This window comes from Equus przewalskii, chromosome 13 (assembly GCF_037783145.1).
Source record: "Equus przewalskii isolate Varuska chromosome 13, EquPr2, whole genome shotgun sequence".
NCBI classification, from domain to species: domain Eukaryota; kingdom Metazoa; phylum Chordata; class Mammalia; order Perissodactyla; family Equidae; genus Equus; species Equus przewalskii.
The window spans coordinates 92,652,047-92,669,231 of record NC_091843.1 but is presented as its reverse complement, the minus strand read 5'-3'; the positions used below and the strand labels follow the sequence as shown (position 1 = coordinate 92,669,231).

At 55.9% G+C, this 17,185-nt stretch overlaps 2 protein-coding genes across 27 annotated transcripts in view; both read left to right on the top strand.

The window, feature by feature from the left end:
* Nucleotides 1-585: 585 nt before the first annotated feature.
* LOC139075222 (uncharacterized) lies at nucleotides 586-2,178 on the top strand. Its single transcript, XM_070570012.1, has one exon. The coding sequence runs from the start codon at nucleotides 586-588 to the stop codon at nucleotides 2,176-2,178; it is 1,593 nt and encodes a 530-aa protein (XP_070426113.1).
* Nucleotides 2,179-16,540: 14,362 nt separating this feature from the next.
* The window catches only part of OBSCN (obscurin, cytoskeletal calmodulin and titin-interacting RhoGEF), a 154,010-nt gene continuing 153,365 nt past the window's right edge, over nucleotides 16,541-17,185 (top strand). For 25 of the 26 annotated variants that reach the window (XR_011525376.1, XM_070569985.1, XM_070569987.1 and 22 more), the window contains exon 1: nucleotides 16,541-16,702. The gene's annotated coding sequence lies outside the window, so the exon portion shown is untranslated. The remainder of the gene's footprint in view (nucleotides 16,703-17,185) is intronic. The other variant, XM_070569968.1, reaches the window with a different exon arrangement.

Below are 17,185 nucleotides of genomic sequence, written 5' to 3'. Positions count from 1 at the left end.
TCGTGATACACACACACGTACCTAACTGGTGCATTTCTACCACTCACACAACAGCTGTTAGCTTAGGAACTGAGTCCTCATGTCCGTTGTTCAAACCATTACATGGTTTAATGCTGGCGCTTTAGATTTATGTCCCGTGCAAATCTGGGGTCACTTGGGAGGGTTTTGGCCTTGGAATTACTTCAGGTCCTAACAACTTTTGTGGACCCCAAAGAGCTTTGCTTCTGGTGTGATAAATCTATTGATATAAAAAATGAGACAAAATTTATTTAAAATAATAAAAAGACCATTGTATGTTAATATCACGAATATATTTTTCATGAAAAAAATAACTGTACCTTCCAAAACCAGCAAAAAAAAAAAAACAAAACATAGGGAGGACAGTGGCGTTTGTTACAGTGTGCAAACCACTCCAAGGCCTCATAAGACACGGCCGGGCTCTTCTCTGGAGTCCTGCAGCCGTGGGCGAACTGCGTGTCTGAGGGGTCAGCCTGAAAGAGAAAGCGCAGCTCAGCGTCACGTGGAAGCTGGAGAGATGATGGGTCTCTGCAAGGGGCTCAGAGCCTCCCTCACCTTGGCCCTACCATGACCCTCATCCTGACCCACAACCTGACTGTCACCCTCCCCTGCCCCAGGACCTCCCCTGAGACCTACCCCTGGACCTCACCTGGGCCTCACTCTAACCCTCTGCCTGCCTTTGCTCTGAGCCTCACCATGGCCCTCACCCTGACCCTGACCCTCACCCTCACCCTGACCCTCACCCTGACCCTCACCTTGACCATCACCCTGGCTCTCACCCTGGCCCTCACCCTGACCCTCACCTTGACCATCACCCTGACCCTCACCCTGGCCCTCACCCTGGCCCTCACCCTGGCCCTCACCCTGACCCTCACCTTGGTCCTCACCCTGACCCTCACCCTGACCCTCACCCTGGCTCTCACCCTGACCCTCACCTTGACCATCACCCTGGCTCTCACCCTGACCTTCACCCTGACCCTCACCCTGGCCCTCACCCTGGCTCTCACCCTGACCCTCACCTTGACCATCACCCTGGCTCTCACCCTGACCTTCACCCTGACCCTCACCCTGGCCCTCACCCTGGCTCTCACCCTGACCCTCGCCCTGACCCTCACCCTGGCCCTCACCCTGGCCCTCACCCTGACCCTCACCCTGGCCCTCACCCTGGCCCTCACCCTGACCTTCGCCCTGACCCTCGCCCTGACCCTCACCCTGGCCCTCACCCTGGCCCTCACCCTGACCCTCGCCCTGACCCTCGCCCTGGCCCTCACCCTGACCCTCACCTTGACCATCACCCTGGCTCTCACCCTGACCTTCACCCTGACCCTCACCCTGGCCCTCACCCTGGCCCTCACCCTGACCTTCGCCCTGACCCTCGCCCTGGCCCTCACCCTGGCCCTCACCCTGACCTTCGCCCTGACCCTCGCCCTGGCCCTCACCCTGACCCTCACCTTGACCCTCACCCTGGCTCTCACCCTGACCTTCACCCTGGCCCTCACCCTGGCCCTCACCCTGGCTCTCACCCTGACCTTCGCCCTGACCCTCACCCTGGCCCTCACCCTGGCTCTCACCCTGACCTTCGCCCTGACCCTCACCCTGACCCTCACCCTGGCCCTCACCCTGACCCTCACCCTGGCCCTCACCCTGGCCCTCACCCTGACCCTCACCCTGACCCTCACCCTGACCCTCACCCTGGCCCTCACCCTGGCCCTCACCCTGACCCTCACCCTGGCCCTCACCCTGGCCCTCACCCTGATCCTCACCCTGGCCCTCACCCTGGCCCTCACCCTGACCCTCACCCTGACCCTCACCTTGACCATCACCCTGGCTCTCACCCTGGCCCTCACCCTGACCCTCACCTTGACCATCACCCTGGCTCTCACCCTGGCTCTCACCCTGACCCTCACCTTGACCATCACCCTGGCTCTCACCCTGGCTCTCACCCTGACCTTCGCCCTGACCCTCACCCTGGCTCTCACCCTGACCTTCACCCTGACCTTCGCCCTGGCCCTCACCCTGGCCCTCACCCTGACCCTCACCCTGGCTCTCACCCTGACCTTCACCCTGGCCCTCACCCTGGCCCTCCGTATGGCCCTCGCCCCCGCACTGTGTGTTCTGCAGCTGCTGCCTCTCTGGTCCCCCGTTTTCTTTGCCCTGTGAGCCGCCCGCCCGTCATCTTCAGCTGCTCCGGTCAGGACACACACTCCGGTTTGGGCACCTCCTGGTTTCTCCCCGGCCTCCCCTCTGACCACAGTGCTGCCTGTGCCTGGCTGGGTTGCCCAGGTTCCCGCCCGGTGCTGCCCTGCCAGCTCCCTCCGCCCCGGATGCAGCTCCAGAGCCCTTCAGCTTGGCTTCCGTCTTCTAAAATACTCCCCTATTGTTGTTTTTAAGTGTAATGGATATGCGCCTGCTGAGTACAACTTCACGCCACAGAAGCCCAAGGCATGAGCCTGTGTGTCTTGTCGACCCTCCTGAGGCCTCCACGGTCGGCCGTTGTGTGCTTACGGACACAGAGACATCAACGCTTTTGTGTCCACACCCTCTGCCATGAGTCGCTCTCTCCAGGCTTAAATGGCTCTTGCCTAGATGTGCTCTCTCTGTCCTGCAACTCGCATGTCCGCATGGATATGGGTGTCATGATGGCTAATTTTACATGTCAACTTGACCCGGCCATGGGGATCCCAGGTGTTTGGTCCAACGTGATTCTGGGAGTGTCTGCGAGGGTGTTTCTGGATGAGGTTCACGTTGAATGGGTGGAGTGTACACAGCACATCACCCGCCCCAAGCTGGTGGGCTTTGTCTAATTAGTTGAAGGCCTGACTAAACTGGGTGGAGGAAGAGGGCCCTCCTCCTGCCTGAGTGTCTTGAGCTGAGACACCGTCTTCTGTGCTTGGACTCGGAGCGTCAGCTCTCGGCTCTCCAGCTTGCCGACCCGGCCGCATGGTAGGTGCATCGTGCTGGATGTGCCTCTTTAGATGGGGTCTAAACACCACCAGCGTCTCCCGTGTGGTGGGCGAGGCCCTGCGGGCTCTTCCGTGACAGCTCCCTGCCCTCAGCGATTCCTTTGATTCTCCAGTGACTGAGCTTGCTGAGGACGTTTGCCACCCGTGCTGCCATGGGTGTCTTGTGCGGCATCAGGGCACACGTGTGTCAGAGCACCAGCAGCCACACCTGCACCAGGCATCACTTCGAGTTTCCTTGGTGACTTTTTTTTTTTTTTTTTTAAGATTTTTTATTTTTTCCCTTTTTCTCCCCAAAGCCCCCTGGGACATAGTTGTATATTCTTTGTTGTGAGTCCTTCTAGTTGTGGCATGTGGGATACTGCCTCAGCGTGGTTTGATGAACAGTGCCATGTCCGCACCCAGGATTCGAACCAACGAAACACTGGGCCGCCTGCAGTGGAGCGTGCGAACTTAACCACTCGGCCACGGGGCCAGCCCCTCTTTGGTGACTTTTGCAGGCAGACGTGACGAGTTTTAATGTCGTCAAATTAAGTTTTTCTCTTTTAGGATATCTTCTGTTTTGCGTTTTGCCCAAGAAATCGTTGCATACACGTATTCCCAATTTTCTTCTAAAAGGTTTTTTTTTTGTTGTTAGGTTTTTAAATTAATCTCAGCTGGATTTTTTTTATTAAAATAAGATTTGCATAACATAAAATTAGCCATTTCAAAGTGTGTGGTTTAGTGGCATTTAACACATTCTCAATGCTGTGCAACCATCAGAACATTTTCTTTATCTCAAAAGGAAACCCCACACCCACTAGCACTTGCTCCCTGTCCCCTCCCCGTAGACCTGCTGGCCTCTAGTCCACTCTGTCTCTGTGGATTTGCCTGTTCTGGACGTTTCCTATGAAAAGAAACAGGCAAAATGTGGCGTTTCGTGTCTGGCTTCTCTCACCGAATATAGTGTCTCCAAGATTTGTCCGAGTTGCAGCACATTTCAGTGCCTCATTCCTCTTTGTGGCTGAATGGGATTCAGTCAGGATAGACCACACTCTGTTTATCTGTTTGTCCACTCACCAGTCGGTGGATATTTGGGTGTCTCCGCATTCTGGCGATTGTGGACAGCGCCGCTGTGAACACTCACGTACACGTTTTGCGTGGCTGTGTTTCTGTCCTCTTGAGTCTGTGCCTAGGCGTGGAACTGGAGGTTGTGTGGCAATTCCATGTTTAATCAGCTTGAATTTCATGTATAGCATTGTATTAATTTCCTAGGACAGCCGTAATAAATTACCGCAAATTGAGTGGCTTAAAAAAGCAGAAATTTGTTCTCCCACAGAAGCCCAAAACCAAGGTGTGGGCAGCCGTGCTCCCTCTGGAGGCCCGAGGGGGCATCCTTCCTGCCTTTTCCAGCTCCTGGTCCCCCCGGCGTCCTGGCTTGTGGCTGCGTCCCTCTGGTCTCTGCCTCCGTCTTCACATGGCTCCTCCCTGTGTCTCTACGTTGTCTTCCCTCTGAGTGTGTCACTGTGTCCAGATTCCCCCTTAGAAGGACACCAGTTATTGGGCTGGGGCCCATCCTAAGGACCTCATCTAACTTGATTGCAGGAAGATCCCAGGCACAGATTCTGGGCTGAGGACTTCAACATACGTTTCTCTGGGGACACCATTCGCCCCATGACAGGTCTGAGTGGAGATCTGGTTTCTGTTTGTTCAGAGCGAGCTGGTTGTCCAGAAGATTCTCGGCTCCTCTGCAGGGACATCTGTGTCTGGAGGTGTGCAGGCCAGCTTCCAGACTCCAAGCTGCCGCAGCTTCCCCAGCTCAGTGACATCTGGGTCTGTGGTTGGAAAGTGGGGCCTGCCTCTCGCTTGGACGGCTTTCTCTGTCCTCTCGACTCTCCTTCTGTGCTAGCCCCGGCTCTGGCTGGTGAAAACCCAGCAGTGGCCATGTGGAGGCCCTGACAGCTTTGTGGTATGCCTCGCAGATGACTTTGTCCAGGGCTGGCCCCGATGCTCAGTGGTTAAGTTCGGTGCACTCCGCTTCGGTGGCCTGGGTTCACTTCCTGGGCACGGACCTGTACCACTCGTGTGTTGGTGGCCATGCTGTGGTGGCAGCTCAGACAAAATTAAAAAAACTAGTTTTAAAAGAGGAAGATCGGCAACAGATTTAGCTCAGGGCTAATCTTCCTCAGCAAATAAATAAATAAATAAAAATGAAAAAAGAAAAAATGGAAAAAAAAAAAAAACCCAAAACACAAATGACTTTGTCCAGAGCCTCTGGCAGCACAGCCCTGGGACAAGGAGAGGCCGACAGGATGTTGCATGAGCTGAAACCTGGGAGACAGAGCTGGGGTCTCTTCAGAAAGGCCAGTGAGGCAGGGGATTGAGACGAAGCAACTGCGTCACTGTGGCAAAGTGGTGGCCCAAGGAGGTCCACTCTCCAAGCGTGATAGGGTGGCAGGATCGCCAAATTAAGTCACCCGGTTAACTGCGGCCCTGCGTTTCTGCTCTGGACTCTGTGCCCCCTAATCTGGCGTTTCCAGGGAGGGAAGGTGGCTGTGGGGGGAGGTGGCCCGTGTTCTGCCATGGGCCCAGGGCCCGCGGGCTCTAATTTTAAACCATGACGGGGAAGGAGGGCCCAGCTGTGCTGCTGACACCCGTGCAAGGGCGCCCAGAGGTTCACCTTCCTGGGACATGTCAAGAGGATTTTCCACGAGCCTTTTCAAAGGCAAATACTCTGGGCCAAAATCTTTTTCATACGCATTCTCTGGAATTTGTTTTAGTGGATGCAGGGTTAGATCATCAAAATCCACGCATGTAAGTTGTTTAAATTCTTATGCCAGCTCTGCTTCCTGAAACACTCTGTCCAACTACGGAGTCATTTTTGGATTTTCACCCAAATAAGTCATCACCACTGAATTCCTGTTGAACCCCGTGAGGACACCCCAAGGACGGAGGAGAGAATTCCTAGAATTCAACCAACAGCATTGCAGTCCCACCAGCAGGCACTTCAAAGCATCCCCAGGATTTGAAATCAGGTTTAATAATAGTTACTGATCTGAATAATAGTAACATAATTTCAAGCATGTTGCATTTATTTCAGTGCTCTGACTCACGTTTTTGAAGATCCCATTTTGGCTGATGAGCTGTTGTGCCGACAGAGGAGGATTTACCCTGAGTCCGTGCTCTGTTCCTGCTGCCTCGTGGGGCCGGTTGTCTCTGATGAGTAACGAGCTGTCAATCGTGTTGGGTGACCTGTTTTTATCATGCTATCCTGGTGCGCCTAAGGGCCTCCCACGTTTCTTGAGGATTGTTGGCGTTCGTCATCTCTGTTCTCTGTTCTTTGGATTGTATAAATGTAGCAATCTGTCTTCAAGTTCGTGGATTCTTTCTTCTTCCAGGTGACATCTACCAGTGAGTCCCCCAGGGGAGGTTTCACTTTGTAATTTCTGTCTCTTGATCGCTGTTGTGTTTGGTGAGACGTCATCACGGCACCTTCCTTTCCCTCTTCCTGTGGTTTCCTCGAGTTCTTTGAACAGTTACAATGGCTGCCGAGAAGCCTCGTGCACCAAGCCCAACATGTGGGCCCTCACGGGCAGAGCTCTTCCTGCTTTTCTTCCTTCCTGTGTGTGGCTCACTTTCCTGTTCTTTGCTTGTCTCTTAATTTTTTTTTCATTGAAAACTGGATATTGCATCCACTCTGGCCCCCGTTTGCCCTCCTCCCTCTGCAGCTTGTTTTCGCAGGTGCTTGTGTACTTCTGTGCTCAGTGACGCCCCTGGTGTCACTCCTCCGAGGGTGCAGCTGGAGCACGAGCACTCCCCAGGATGCAGGACTCTTGGCGTGCCCTCTGACCGTCTCTTTCCTGATCCCCCCATTAAGCTGCCTGTCTCAGCTGGCATCACACCCAGCTGTCGGGCTCCACTAATTGCTGGCCGACTGGCCTGATGTTTTCAGCAATGCCCTGGGGCATAGACTGCTCCACAGTCTTCTGGCCAGGGCTCAGTTCGAGTCCAGTCTCTGAGGTTTGTTTCAACCCAAGGTCTCCTCTGAGCCGTCTCTTTCCATGGTTCTCTCTGGTGAACTAGCAGGTAAACTGTGGTGCAGCTTCTTGCTCTTGATTAAGAGGAGCTGTTGTTTTCAAGAGCAGCCTCAGGCCTCAACTCTCTTTCAACTCTTTTTCAGAGAAATCTGTTTCCCTTGGGGAGATCTTAACGCCTCCCCTGGGTGGTGGGTGAGCTGGGCTCTGGGCAGCGGCAACCCTCGTCTGCTTGTTGGCTCTCCTGGGCTGGAACCTCTGCTCTGTTAGTGAGCTGTGGTGGGCACAGTCAGGTCTCAGTGTTCTCAGCCTGCCAGGCCTCCACGGATGGAGTCGAGCCCCCAGTGGGGGGCAGGTGCCAGGTGGAGGAAGGGCATCCCCAACTCGCGGCCACGCTCACCAGGAAGATAGCCCCTCTGGCCTGGAGTTGGGGGATGAGAAATGTTGCTGGCCTGCCCCCCGCAGATCCCACAGCCCTCGTGGGGAGCCAGGGGGAGGGAGAGCCAGGGGGAGACGGAGCCTGTCTTCCTGGCCACACCCACCCCAACTGGAGCTCTGCCAAGCTGAGCTCAAGTGCCCCAGGTTCTCACTGTTCTTAACGAGTTTTAGTAGATTTCCTTGAATCAATGTCCCTCCATTTGCTGTACGTATGAAGGACCATTTTCAGAGGTCATAAATGTTTGGTTTTTTAAATTAGCTTTCACCAGATTTACCTATTTTGCTGTGGAGTGGGTCTGCAGAGCTCTGAGGCTGACCTGGGAGTCGGACCTTCCTGCCTTGTTTGGAACTGAGGCTGATGCCCGTGGTACAGCCTTGGATGCATTGGAGTCACCTGGGAGGAGCCTTAAAAACCCTGCTGCTTGGCCATTGGGTTGCTTTGTGTTGACGTGAATCACACGGGTAAGAAATGAGGAAAATTAGGGAGGCTTTGTGGGCTTGTCCTGGAGAAACACCGGCCTCAGCCTCACTGGATCCGCATTTGACGTGCCCGTGGGTGCCAATGCACCTCCAGCATCATTTGCGAAAATACATGACTGCTCTTCCGTCTTTGTTGCAAAGTCTTTTCAAAGTGCGCAAGAATTCTTCTAGTGATAAGAGGGCACAGGTGGAACCCCCTGCATCAGATAATTTCTGCAGGTGACTGATGTTTTACAAAGCAAAATAGCTATTGAAATGTTCAGCATTTACAATATCCCATTGTGTAGTAGCAATTTATTAGGACGTTAACAGAATTAAAGTGTAAAATACTGACTTGAATTTTTAAATGGCTATAAAGGACGGCTGTGTATGTACAGGTGACAGGATCAGTTCATGTATCTTTATTCCTTACGGGTTCCCCCCCCCCCCCCCAGTGTTACATGTATCCTCAGTGAAGTTTTCTGTTACAATTACAATGCCCCTTAAGCTTTTAGAATAGATGGGTCCTGGGGTGTTTTCCAACAACCACAACCAATTCTCCCATTCTTGGCAGATACCAGCTGGGTGTTCAACAATTTAACTCAATTCTAAAACTATTTACCTGGAGATGGTGTCACATCCCACAGGTTAAGGGCTCAGGCCCACAAGACTGTCCCACTTCAGGCCTGCCTCACTTCTGACTGACCGGTTGTGAGTCAGGGCTACCAGGACCCCCTCCTCAGGTTTGATAATCTGCTAGAACAGCTCACAGAATTCAGGGAAACACTTACCTACGTTTATTGGTTTATTATATAAGATATGTAATGGATACAGGTGAACAGCCCCATGAAGAAGCACATGGGGCGAGATCCAGAAGGGTCCCAAGTGCAGGAGCTTCTGTCCCCATGGAGTTGGGGTGCATCACCCTCCCTGTGTGGACGTGTTCACCAACCCAGAAGCTCCCCAAGCCCTATCCTGTTAGGGTTTTATGGAGGCTTCATCACCTCGGCATGATCATCTTTAACTCCCTTTTCAGGTCTTCTCCCCTCTCTGGAGGTTGAGAGGTGGAGCTGAAAGTCCCAAGCTTCTAAGCAAGGCTTGGTCTTCCTGGTGACCAGCCCCATCCTGAGGCCATCTAGGTGCCATTAAGAGTCACCTTATTAGTACAAAGATGCTCCTATCACCCAGGAAATTCTAATGGATTCAGGAACTGTGTCAGGACCAGGGAGAAAGAACACATACGTGCTTCTTGTTGTGCCACAGGCCCTTGACTGTTTCAGAAACCAAACTGCCCAGTACCTGACCGTGAGCTCTCTGACCCCAGGAAGCTCCACAGCCACTCTCTTCTCCTGGAACAAATTTTGTCTTTCACTTCTCTTTCTGGCAAAGTGTGAAAACTAATAAAAGGAAACCTCATTTAAAACCGAGTCAGGGGGCCAGAAGGGGGAGCTCCCCCACAGTACCACTCGAGGTCAGTTACAGACCTCAACAAGAGTCAATAGGAAAGAATTCTTAATTATAGGAAGAAACGTGCATTCCATCCCACACAGAAGTCAACAACCCCCGCGACTCAGCCAATGAGAAACCACCACCACCCTGAATTCCTGCTCTTCTCGATGGACTTTCATGCAGAACAACCCTCCCAATTTCCTCCTTTCTCCCTAAAAAATGACGTTCCTCTCCCCTGTTTGTTGGATTTGCCCCTGGTCTGCTACAGCATGCACATCTTGAATTGCAATTCTTTGGCTATTTCCAAATAAACTCATTTTGCTGATACAATAACTGGCTCTTTTTTTAAGGTTGGCAAAAGAAGTCTGTGCTCTGCGTTCAGAATTCAAATAATATGCAAGTAGATATTACCTCCCCACCATTTCTAATGATAACCACAGTTGGCAGTTTACCAGGAGTTTTCTGGATGTTTCTCTCAGTCCTTTCATGGTTCCTGACTATGGAACGTGGACAGTGGTGGCCTCAGGGTCCCTTCCTCCCCGGGGCAGGCACTTATGCCCTGGGGATTCTCGAGGCTTCCCCTCTGAAAGCTGGTCAGAGCCACACAGACCGTCCTTGTAACCAATGTTGGAGCGAGGTTCGTTTTCAGTTTTTCTCGGTCATCCTTTCTCCTAACATCTTGGGAGGATGTCTGTCATGAGACAACCTTGTGGCTGTTCTGAGGATTGAAATGCCTCGTGTTCCAAAAAACTGCAGTCACTGTCGTGGGGTCCTCTCCATGTTGAGTTTGGGCCTCACCATTTCTTACACATGGTACAATTTTGCCACAACCCCCATTCACTGGCACTTGTTGCATCTCTTGTGTTTTGCAGTGTCAACTTAAAAAGCAAATTTGCCTGTTATTTTATCTCAAAATGAGTTTATTCAGGAACAGACAAAAGAACTGCAATTCAGGCTGCGCATGCTACGGGGAACCACGGGCAAATCCAGAGAGCGAAGGAGGGAGCTGCTTTTATAGAGAAAAGGGGGAGAGGCAGGGACTGTTCTAAAGGAAAGTCCACTGGGGGAGAGGAACAGATCAGGGCAGCAATGGATTCTCATTGGCTGCGCTGTGGCATCTTTCATTGCCTGAGCTGAGGCATTTCTCATTGGCTGGGCTGAGGCGTTTCTCATTGGCTGGGCTGTGATGTTTCCCATTGGCTGGGCTGCGATGTTTCTCATTGGCTGAGCTGCGACGTTTCCCATTGGCTGAGCTGCAGCATTTCTCATTGGCTGGGCTCTTGCCCTTGGGGAGAGAAATCTTCCCTCCTAGTAAAGTAGCTGCACTTGCTGTGGAAGGTGCTCTGTCTCTTCCTTGGTCTCGTTGCCTCTTTGGTGTGATCGACAGCATGTGATGGGCTGAGCGCTCCCCCCGCAGGCCTTCCCCATCCAGTTTAGTTAAGGTCTCCTTATTAATTTCCACAGCAGCCTCCCGTGTGGTGCGCCCGGGTTTCCTGACCCCTGGGAGTTGGGGTCCTGGACTGAGAAGACAGCCCCCCTGTCTTGGGACTTGCTGTGGTCCTGGCGAGGACCCTGAGCTCAGGCCTAGAGACAGGCCACACGTGTCCTGGATCATGGTCCCCGGGTCCACGCTGCCAGGGCAGGTTGGGGCCAGGACAACTCCTGCCCTGGGTGTGTGGTGCACTCAGATCCAAGAGGAGATGGCCAGCACCAGACAGGGAGACAAGTGGGGTGCTGGTAAACCCCACCTTGGTCCCTGTCCTCTGGACGTGTGTGCCCCTGTGCTCCCTCCCTGTACCTATGGCTCCAGCTCTCCCTGCACCCAGGGACCCCGTGCGGCCCCCTCCCTGCGTCCAGGGCCCATGACGCCTCCTCCCAGAGGCCTGTCCAGAGCAGCACTCCCAGAGCCGACTCCCCTTTCTCAGTGCCCTCCCACCCCGCCACCTGGTGAGTCAGCCCATCACCCATGCAGAGCCAGGCCCGGCCACTCCCTCTCCTGCTACCCACACGACTGGTGGTCAGTGGTCAGCCCAGGATATCCCTCAGGTACCTCCCTTCCTCCTGGGCCCTCACCGCCTGGCCAAGGGCCCCCTTCCAGCTCTGCCCTGGGGAGGGCGTCCTGCAGCTGTGACCAGGTCTGCACTCCTGAGCAGGGGGTCCCAAAGGCCTCGTGGGCAGATGCCAGGACCCCAGGGCCCTCCGCAGCCCTGCCGTCCTCACCCAGGCTGTGCTGCCTGGCGGGGCCTCTTTCCTTGTCCTTCTGGCACGTTCTTCCTTCCTCCATGAGCTCCGGCCTCATCTCCTCTTCAGCCTCACGCCTACCTCTCCTCTGCTGCCTCCTGAGGGGCTGAGCCTCTGGGGCTGAGGGAGCGGTGGGGGCACCAGGAGCCACGGGTGGTGCCGGGAACAGAAGCCCCAACTTCAGCTGGTTGTTCTTCTCTTGATCCCTTACTTTATTGACTGACATGTTTTTTACGGCTAACCCTGGATACAATTCCAGTTCATTGTTAAGAGTCATTGTAACCCTCACTGCCCAATGACACAACCACTTCTTCATCCTTTAAAATGTCGGTGGGCATTTAGGTTTTTCCAAAGTTTCTGTATTAAAGCAACTGTGTGGTTAAAATCCTTCCATCCACTTGCATACACGCAGGAGTCTCATCTGGTGAGCTGTCTTCAAGCACGTTGTCTTTGTGTCCCCACGGGAACTTTTAACGCTTTACGCACTTTTTCAAAGCTTGAACTCCAGACTTTATATGTATTTCCGAGTTTTCCCATTATTGTCCCGTTTTGGTCCAGAATGTCACGAAGGCTGTGATGCTGCACTGGGTCGTCACTTGCCCTGGTCTTACGAGCTGCTTGTCGTTAGTCTCAGGAGAGACTTGGTTAAGCACCGTCCGTTGTGAGAACTTAAGCAAATCATTCCAACCTCTCTGAGCCTCAGGTCCTTCTACTGTGAAATGAAAGACACCGTTTTTGAGAATATCCAATAAGATATTAATATGAAATACTGGAAAGTGTTAATACGCTTCTTGTTTTCTACGTGGGAGCGGCATTAGCTACATTTGTGTTTCCGCTAGCTAGCCAAACATCATAAATGTCTTCCCTTTAAAATGCTCAGAAGGGAATCAAGCCCTCTTTTCACCCAGAATATACAACTTCATCTTTACAACTGCCCTGAACCCACAGACTCCTGGCACGTTCGTACAGGACTTGCCCAAGATCCTCCTCTCTGCTCATGAGAGCATTGGTGTGAGGGTCCCAGCAGGGTGGAGAGAGTGGTCAGCGCCCCAGGACCCTGGAAGCACGGGGTCTCCCCAGATTGACAGACACTCATGGCACAAGGGGACCCAGTGGGTGATGGGTTCTCCTGTCCCTGCCACGGCTCATAAGGGTGGACGCCGCACCTTCCATGGGGAGCAGCAGCTGTGTGGGTTGTCGAAAAAGACCAGCTGGTTGAGTGCCAGGCACTCTCCTCCAGGATGGCGATCACCCAGGGGACCTGGTGTCCTGCGAGGGCCCAGTGATGTCTCTGGCAGGGGACTTAGCTGATGATCAGGCAGAGCAGAGATGGGCTGTTCCTAGGGTTTCCAAGGCCTGGAGAAGGATGGAAGACAGAGGAGGAGGACGGGGGAGGAGGAGGGTGAGAATGGAGGACAAGGAGGAGGACAGAGGAGGAGGGTGAGAATGGAGGACAAGGAGGAGGACAGAGGAGGAGGAGGGTGAGAATGGAGGACAAGGAGGAGGACAGAGGAGGAGGAGGGTGAGAATGGAGGATAAGGAGGAAGACGGGGAGGAGGAGGGTGAGAATGGAGGACAAGGAGGAGGACGGGGAGGAGGAGGGTGAGAATGGAGGACAAGGAGGAGGACGGGGAGGAGGAGGGTGAGAATGGAGGACAAGGAGGAGGACAGAGGAGGAGGAGGGTGAGAATGGAGGACAAGGAGGAGGACAGAGGAGGAGGAGGGTGAGAATGGAGGATAAGGAGGAGGACGGGGAGGAGGAGGGTGAGAATGGAGGATAAGGAGGAAGACGGGGAGGAGGAGGGTGAGAATGGAGGACAAGGAGGAGGACAGAGGAGGAGGAGGGTGAGAATGGTGGATAAGGAGGAGGACGGGGAGGAGGAGGGTGAGAATGGAGGACAAGGAGGAGGACGGGGAGGAGGAGGGTGAGAATGGAGGACAAGGAGGAGGACAGAGGAGGAGGAGGGTGAGAATGGAGGATAAGGAGGAGGACGGGGAGGAGGAGGGTGAGAATGGAGAACAAGGAGGAGGACGGGGAGGAGGAGGGTGAGAATGGAGGACAAGGAGGAGGACAGAGGAGGAGGAGGGTGAGAATGGAGGATAAGGAGGAGGACGGGGAGGAGGAGGGTGAGAATGGAGGACAAGGAGGAGGACAGAGGAGGAGGAGGGTGAGAATGGAGGATAAGGAGGAGGACGGGGAGGAGGAGGGTGAGAATGGAGGACAAGGAGGAGGACAGAGGAGGAGGGTGAGAATGGAGGATAAGGAGGAGGACGGGGAGGAGGAGGGTGAGAATGGAGAACAAGGAGGAGGACAGAGGAGGAGGAGGGTGAGAATGGAGGATGGAGAGCAAGGAGGAGGACAGAGGAGGAGGAGGGTGAGAATGGAGGATGGAGAACAAGGAGGAGGACAGAGGAGGAGGAGGGTGAGTGGAGAATTGAGGACAGAGAAGGAGGACAGAGGAGGAGGGTGAGTGGAGGATCGAGGACTGTCACACTGGTTGTAACCGCATCTCGGAGGAGGGGCAGGGTTCAGGCCTCCGTGTGAAGATGGTAAGTGGAGGCAGGATTCTACCTGAGCTTTTCCTCCAGTTTGGCCCCTCAATGACCCCACGCAGGGTGGAAAATTCTCTTTGCGGAGGATCCAGCAGGGAGCGCCGGCTGGCCTGCAGCCCAGCTGGTGGGCAGGACGCCTCGGGTGCTGTCTTGAGATGGCCTATAGGACGAGCACCCCACCCTCTTCAACAAATAGGCTGTGGGACAACAAGAGGGACAAGGAGGAGAGCCCACAGACCGGCCACAGGGAAGTCGCGGGCCAGGCGGGGACAGGGCCGGGCGGTGCCGTCCAGGGTCCAGGGCGGGGCTGCCTCCAGCCTCTCTGGCTTCACCCGCTGCAGCCTCTGCGCTCAGCCCGCGCTGTCGTCTTGGGGTCAACAGTCAGGGGAGAATGGACGTCGTGCCCGTCTATCTGGGCCTCACTTCTGCCAGGACGCCCTGTCGGCAGCTGGCCAGCGTGGATGTCCCCTCTGGGCCTCCTGTGGCCCGCCCCTGGGGTGTGCAGCATGCACAGATGCACGCATGCACACAGGCGGCACACGCACACACACGCACGCATGTGCATCAGCTGTGGGTCCCCAGGCCTGACTCCCGACGCTGGGCTCTCCTTCGAGTGTTCTCTTCCTCGCTGGGTGCTACAGACTGAATTCATGTGTGGAGGCCCTGCCCCCGAGTGTGAAGGTGTTGGAGGTGGGGCCCTTGGGATTAGAGGAGGGGTTGGGGTTAGAGGATTAGTGATTGGGGTTAGAGGAGGTCATGATGTTGGGGCCCCCATGGTGGGGTTGGTGTCCCTGTAAGAAGAGGGCAGACACCAGAGCTCTGGCCAGGTGAGGACACAGAGCAGGCGGCCGTCTGCGAGTGGGCAGAGCTCTCACAGACACAGAACGTGCCGACAGCTTCAGCCGGGACTTGCAGCCTCGACAACAGGGAACAATATATGTCTGTGTTGAAGTCCCTCCCCCCGTCTGTAGTATTTGTTATGGTGGCCCGAGATGACTAAGACCTTGGTACCCCCAGGGGACCCAGGACCACCCCTCAGGGGACAGGCTGCCATCGGCTACACGGGAAGTCTGGTCTGTGCTCGGAGCCTTGGTTTCCCCACCGGCTACCAGCCTGGGTGCAGAGGCCATAGACGGGTGAGGGGATGGGTTGGACCCTGGGCTGGGCGCGCCAGGCAAGGACACAGCGCCCTGGTGCTGGCTCAGGGGTGGGGGTGAAGCTGGGGTTGCAGAGCAGCACCCCCTCTGGCAGGGGTCAGCCTGTGGACACACCTGCAGTGGAGCCCCTGGATCAGATGGGTGCTGGGGGCCTGCCTCAGCCCTGGCTCCCACCTCAGATGGGGGCCCCTGCAGGGAGGGCCCCTCTTTCAGGCCTGGGCCCCTGGGGATGAGGTTTGGCCCTTTCCTGGGAGAGGCTCCAGGACTACCACCGGGCAGCCCCTCTGGCTGCCCGTTAGGCCCCGTGGGTGGGCCTGGTGTCCTGTCCCTGGCCTGGGGCAGCCCTCCTGGGGCATAAAGCAGCACCCCTGGGGCAGGGCCCCTGGTCCCCAGGCAGTGAAGTTCCCAGGCTGGGGTCTCAGGGACCTCCACTCCCATTTAAAGGTGCCACGGACACCCAGCCAGCTCGAGCACTGCAGGAGGGACCAGGGATAAAGGACCCACCCCCATCATGGGTGGTTGGGGTGGAGCAGGGTTGACCTTGGGTACCTGCACTAGGTCCCTGGCTGCCTGCCTCCACCGAGAGGCCTCATGACTGTCAGGCAGCCAGTCATTTTGGGGTGACCCTGGGTCCCCTGGAGGTGTGCTAGGTCCCCTCTAGGTGGTCTTGGGTCCTCTGGGGGTGTCCCAGGTCCCCTGGGGGTGTCTTGGGTCCCCATGGAGGTGTCCTGGGTCCCCCTGGGGTGTCCTGGGTCCCCCGGGGGTGTCCTGGGTCCTCTCTAGGTGGTCCTGGGTCCTCTGAGGAGTGCTGGGTCCCCTAGGTGTGTGCTGGGTTCTCTGGGGGTGTCCTGAGTCCCCTGGGGGTGTCCTGGGTCCTCTCTAGGAGGTCCTGGGTCCTCTGGGAGGTGTCCTGGGTCCTCTGGGGCTGTACCAGTTCTTCTGGGGGGTGTCCTGAGCCCCCTCTAGGTGGTCTTGGGTTCCCTGGGCTTCTTCCCACCCTGCACTCCAGGATGCTGGTCTGGGGAGGGGTCCTAACCAGCTGGGATCTCTGCCCTGCCCATGTCATTGCTGAAGATGTGGGCCTCCCCCTCCTCCTGGCAGCCCTGAGCCTCTGCCCTTTGCCTCAGTGGGGCCAGGGCTGAAACCTAATCCTGGGCAGTGACACCAGGCTATTTTGGAGCTGGGCTGGGCCAGCCATGTGGGGGCCGGGTGGAGGGCGGGCCCAGCCTTCTCCAGCTGACAGCGTCTGCCTGTCCTTTCGTCCCCGTCCAGTCTGAGGACCGGCCGGAGTGCAGGCTGCTGGGTGGGAGCCGTGTCAGTCCTGGGCCACAGGAGGGAGGTGAGACCTGGTGGCCTCTGCCCCACCATCTGAGCCCCCGGCCTGGGCGTCCGCCTGGAGCCCCCGTAGAGACAGGTGAGGAGGCAGAGAGCAGGCAGGGGTGGGGGGCCATCCTGTGTCCCCTGAGGGTGGCTCAGCTGAAGGTCACGGCTGTGGGGAACAGAGTGGCCTGGTGGTCTGGTCAGGCTGTGCTGCTCCTGGGTTTGGAGCCGGGATTCCAGCCCCTGGCCCACTGGAGGGCTGAGCTGGGCCCTCTGGCTGGGAGGGAGCTGCCAGGCAGGAGGATGGGCGTGCATGCACCCACCTCCTTCGCCTGCTGCCCAGCTCCGAGGGTGGCCTGGGGGTCCGGCCAGCCCTGCCCCCAGCTCTGCTGAGATGGATGCCCGCTGACAGCTGGGGCTATTTTGAGCCTGTTGGCTCAGCGGAGGGGACAGCCACAGGGGCAGTGACACCTGACTCCAGGAAAGAATTTCCCCTGGAGTTCTGGAAGCCGGAGCCCGGGGGTCCAAGGGTCCAAGGGGAGATGCAGACTCCAGGAGCTGCCCTTGGCTGGGAAGT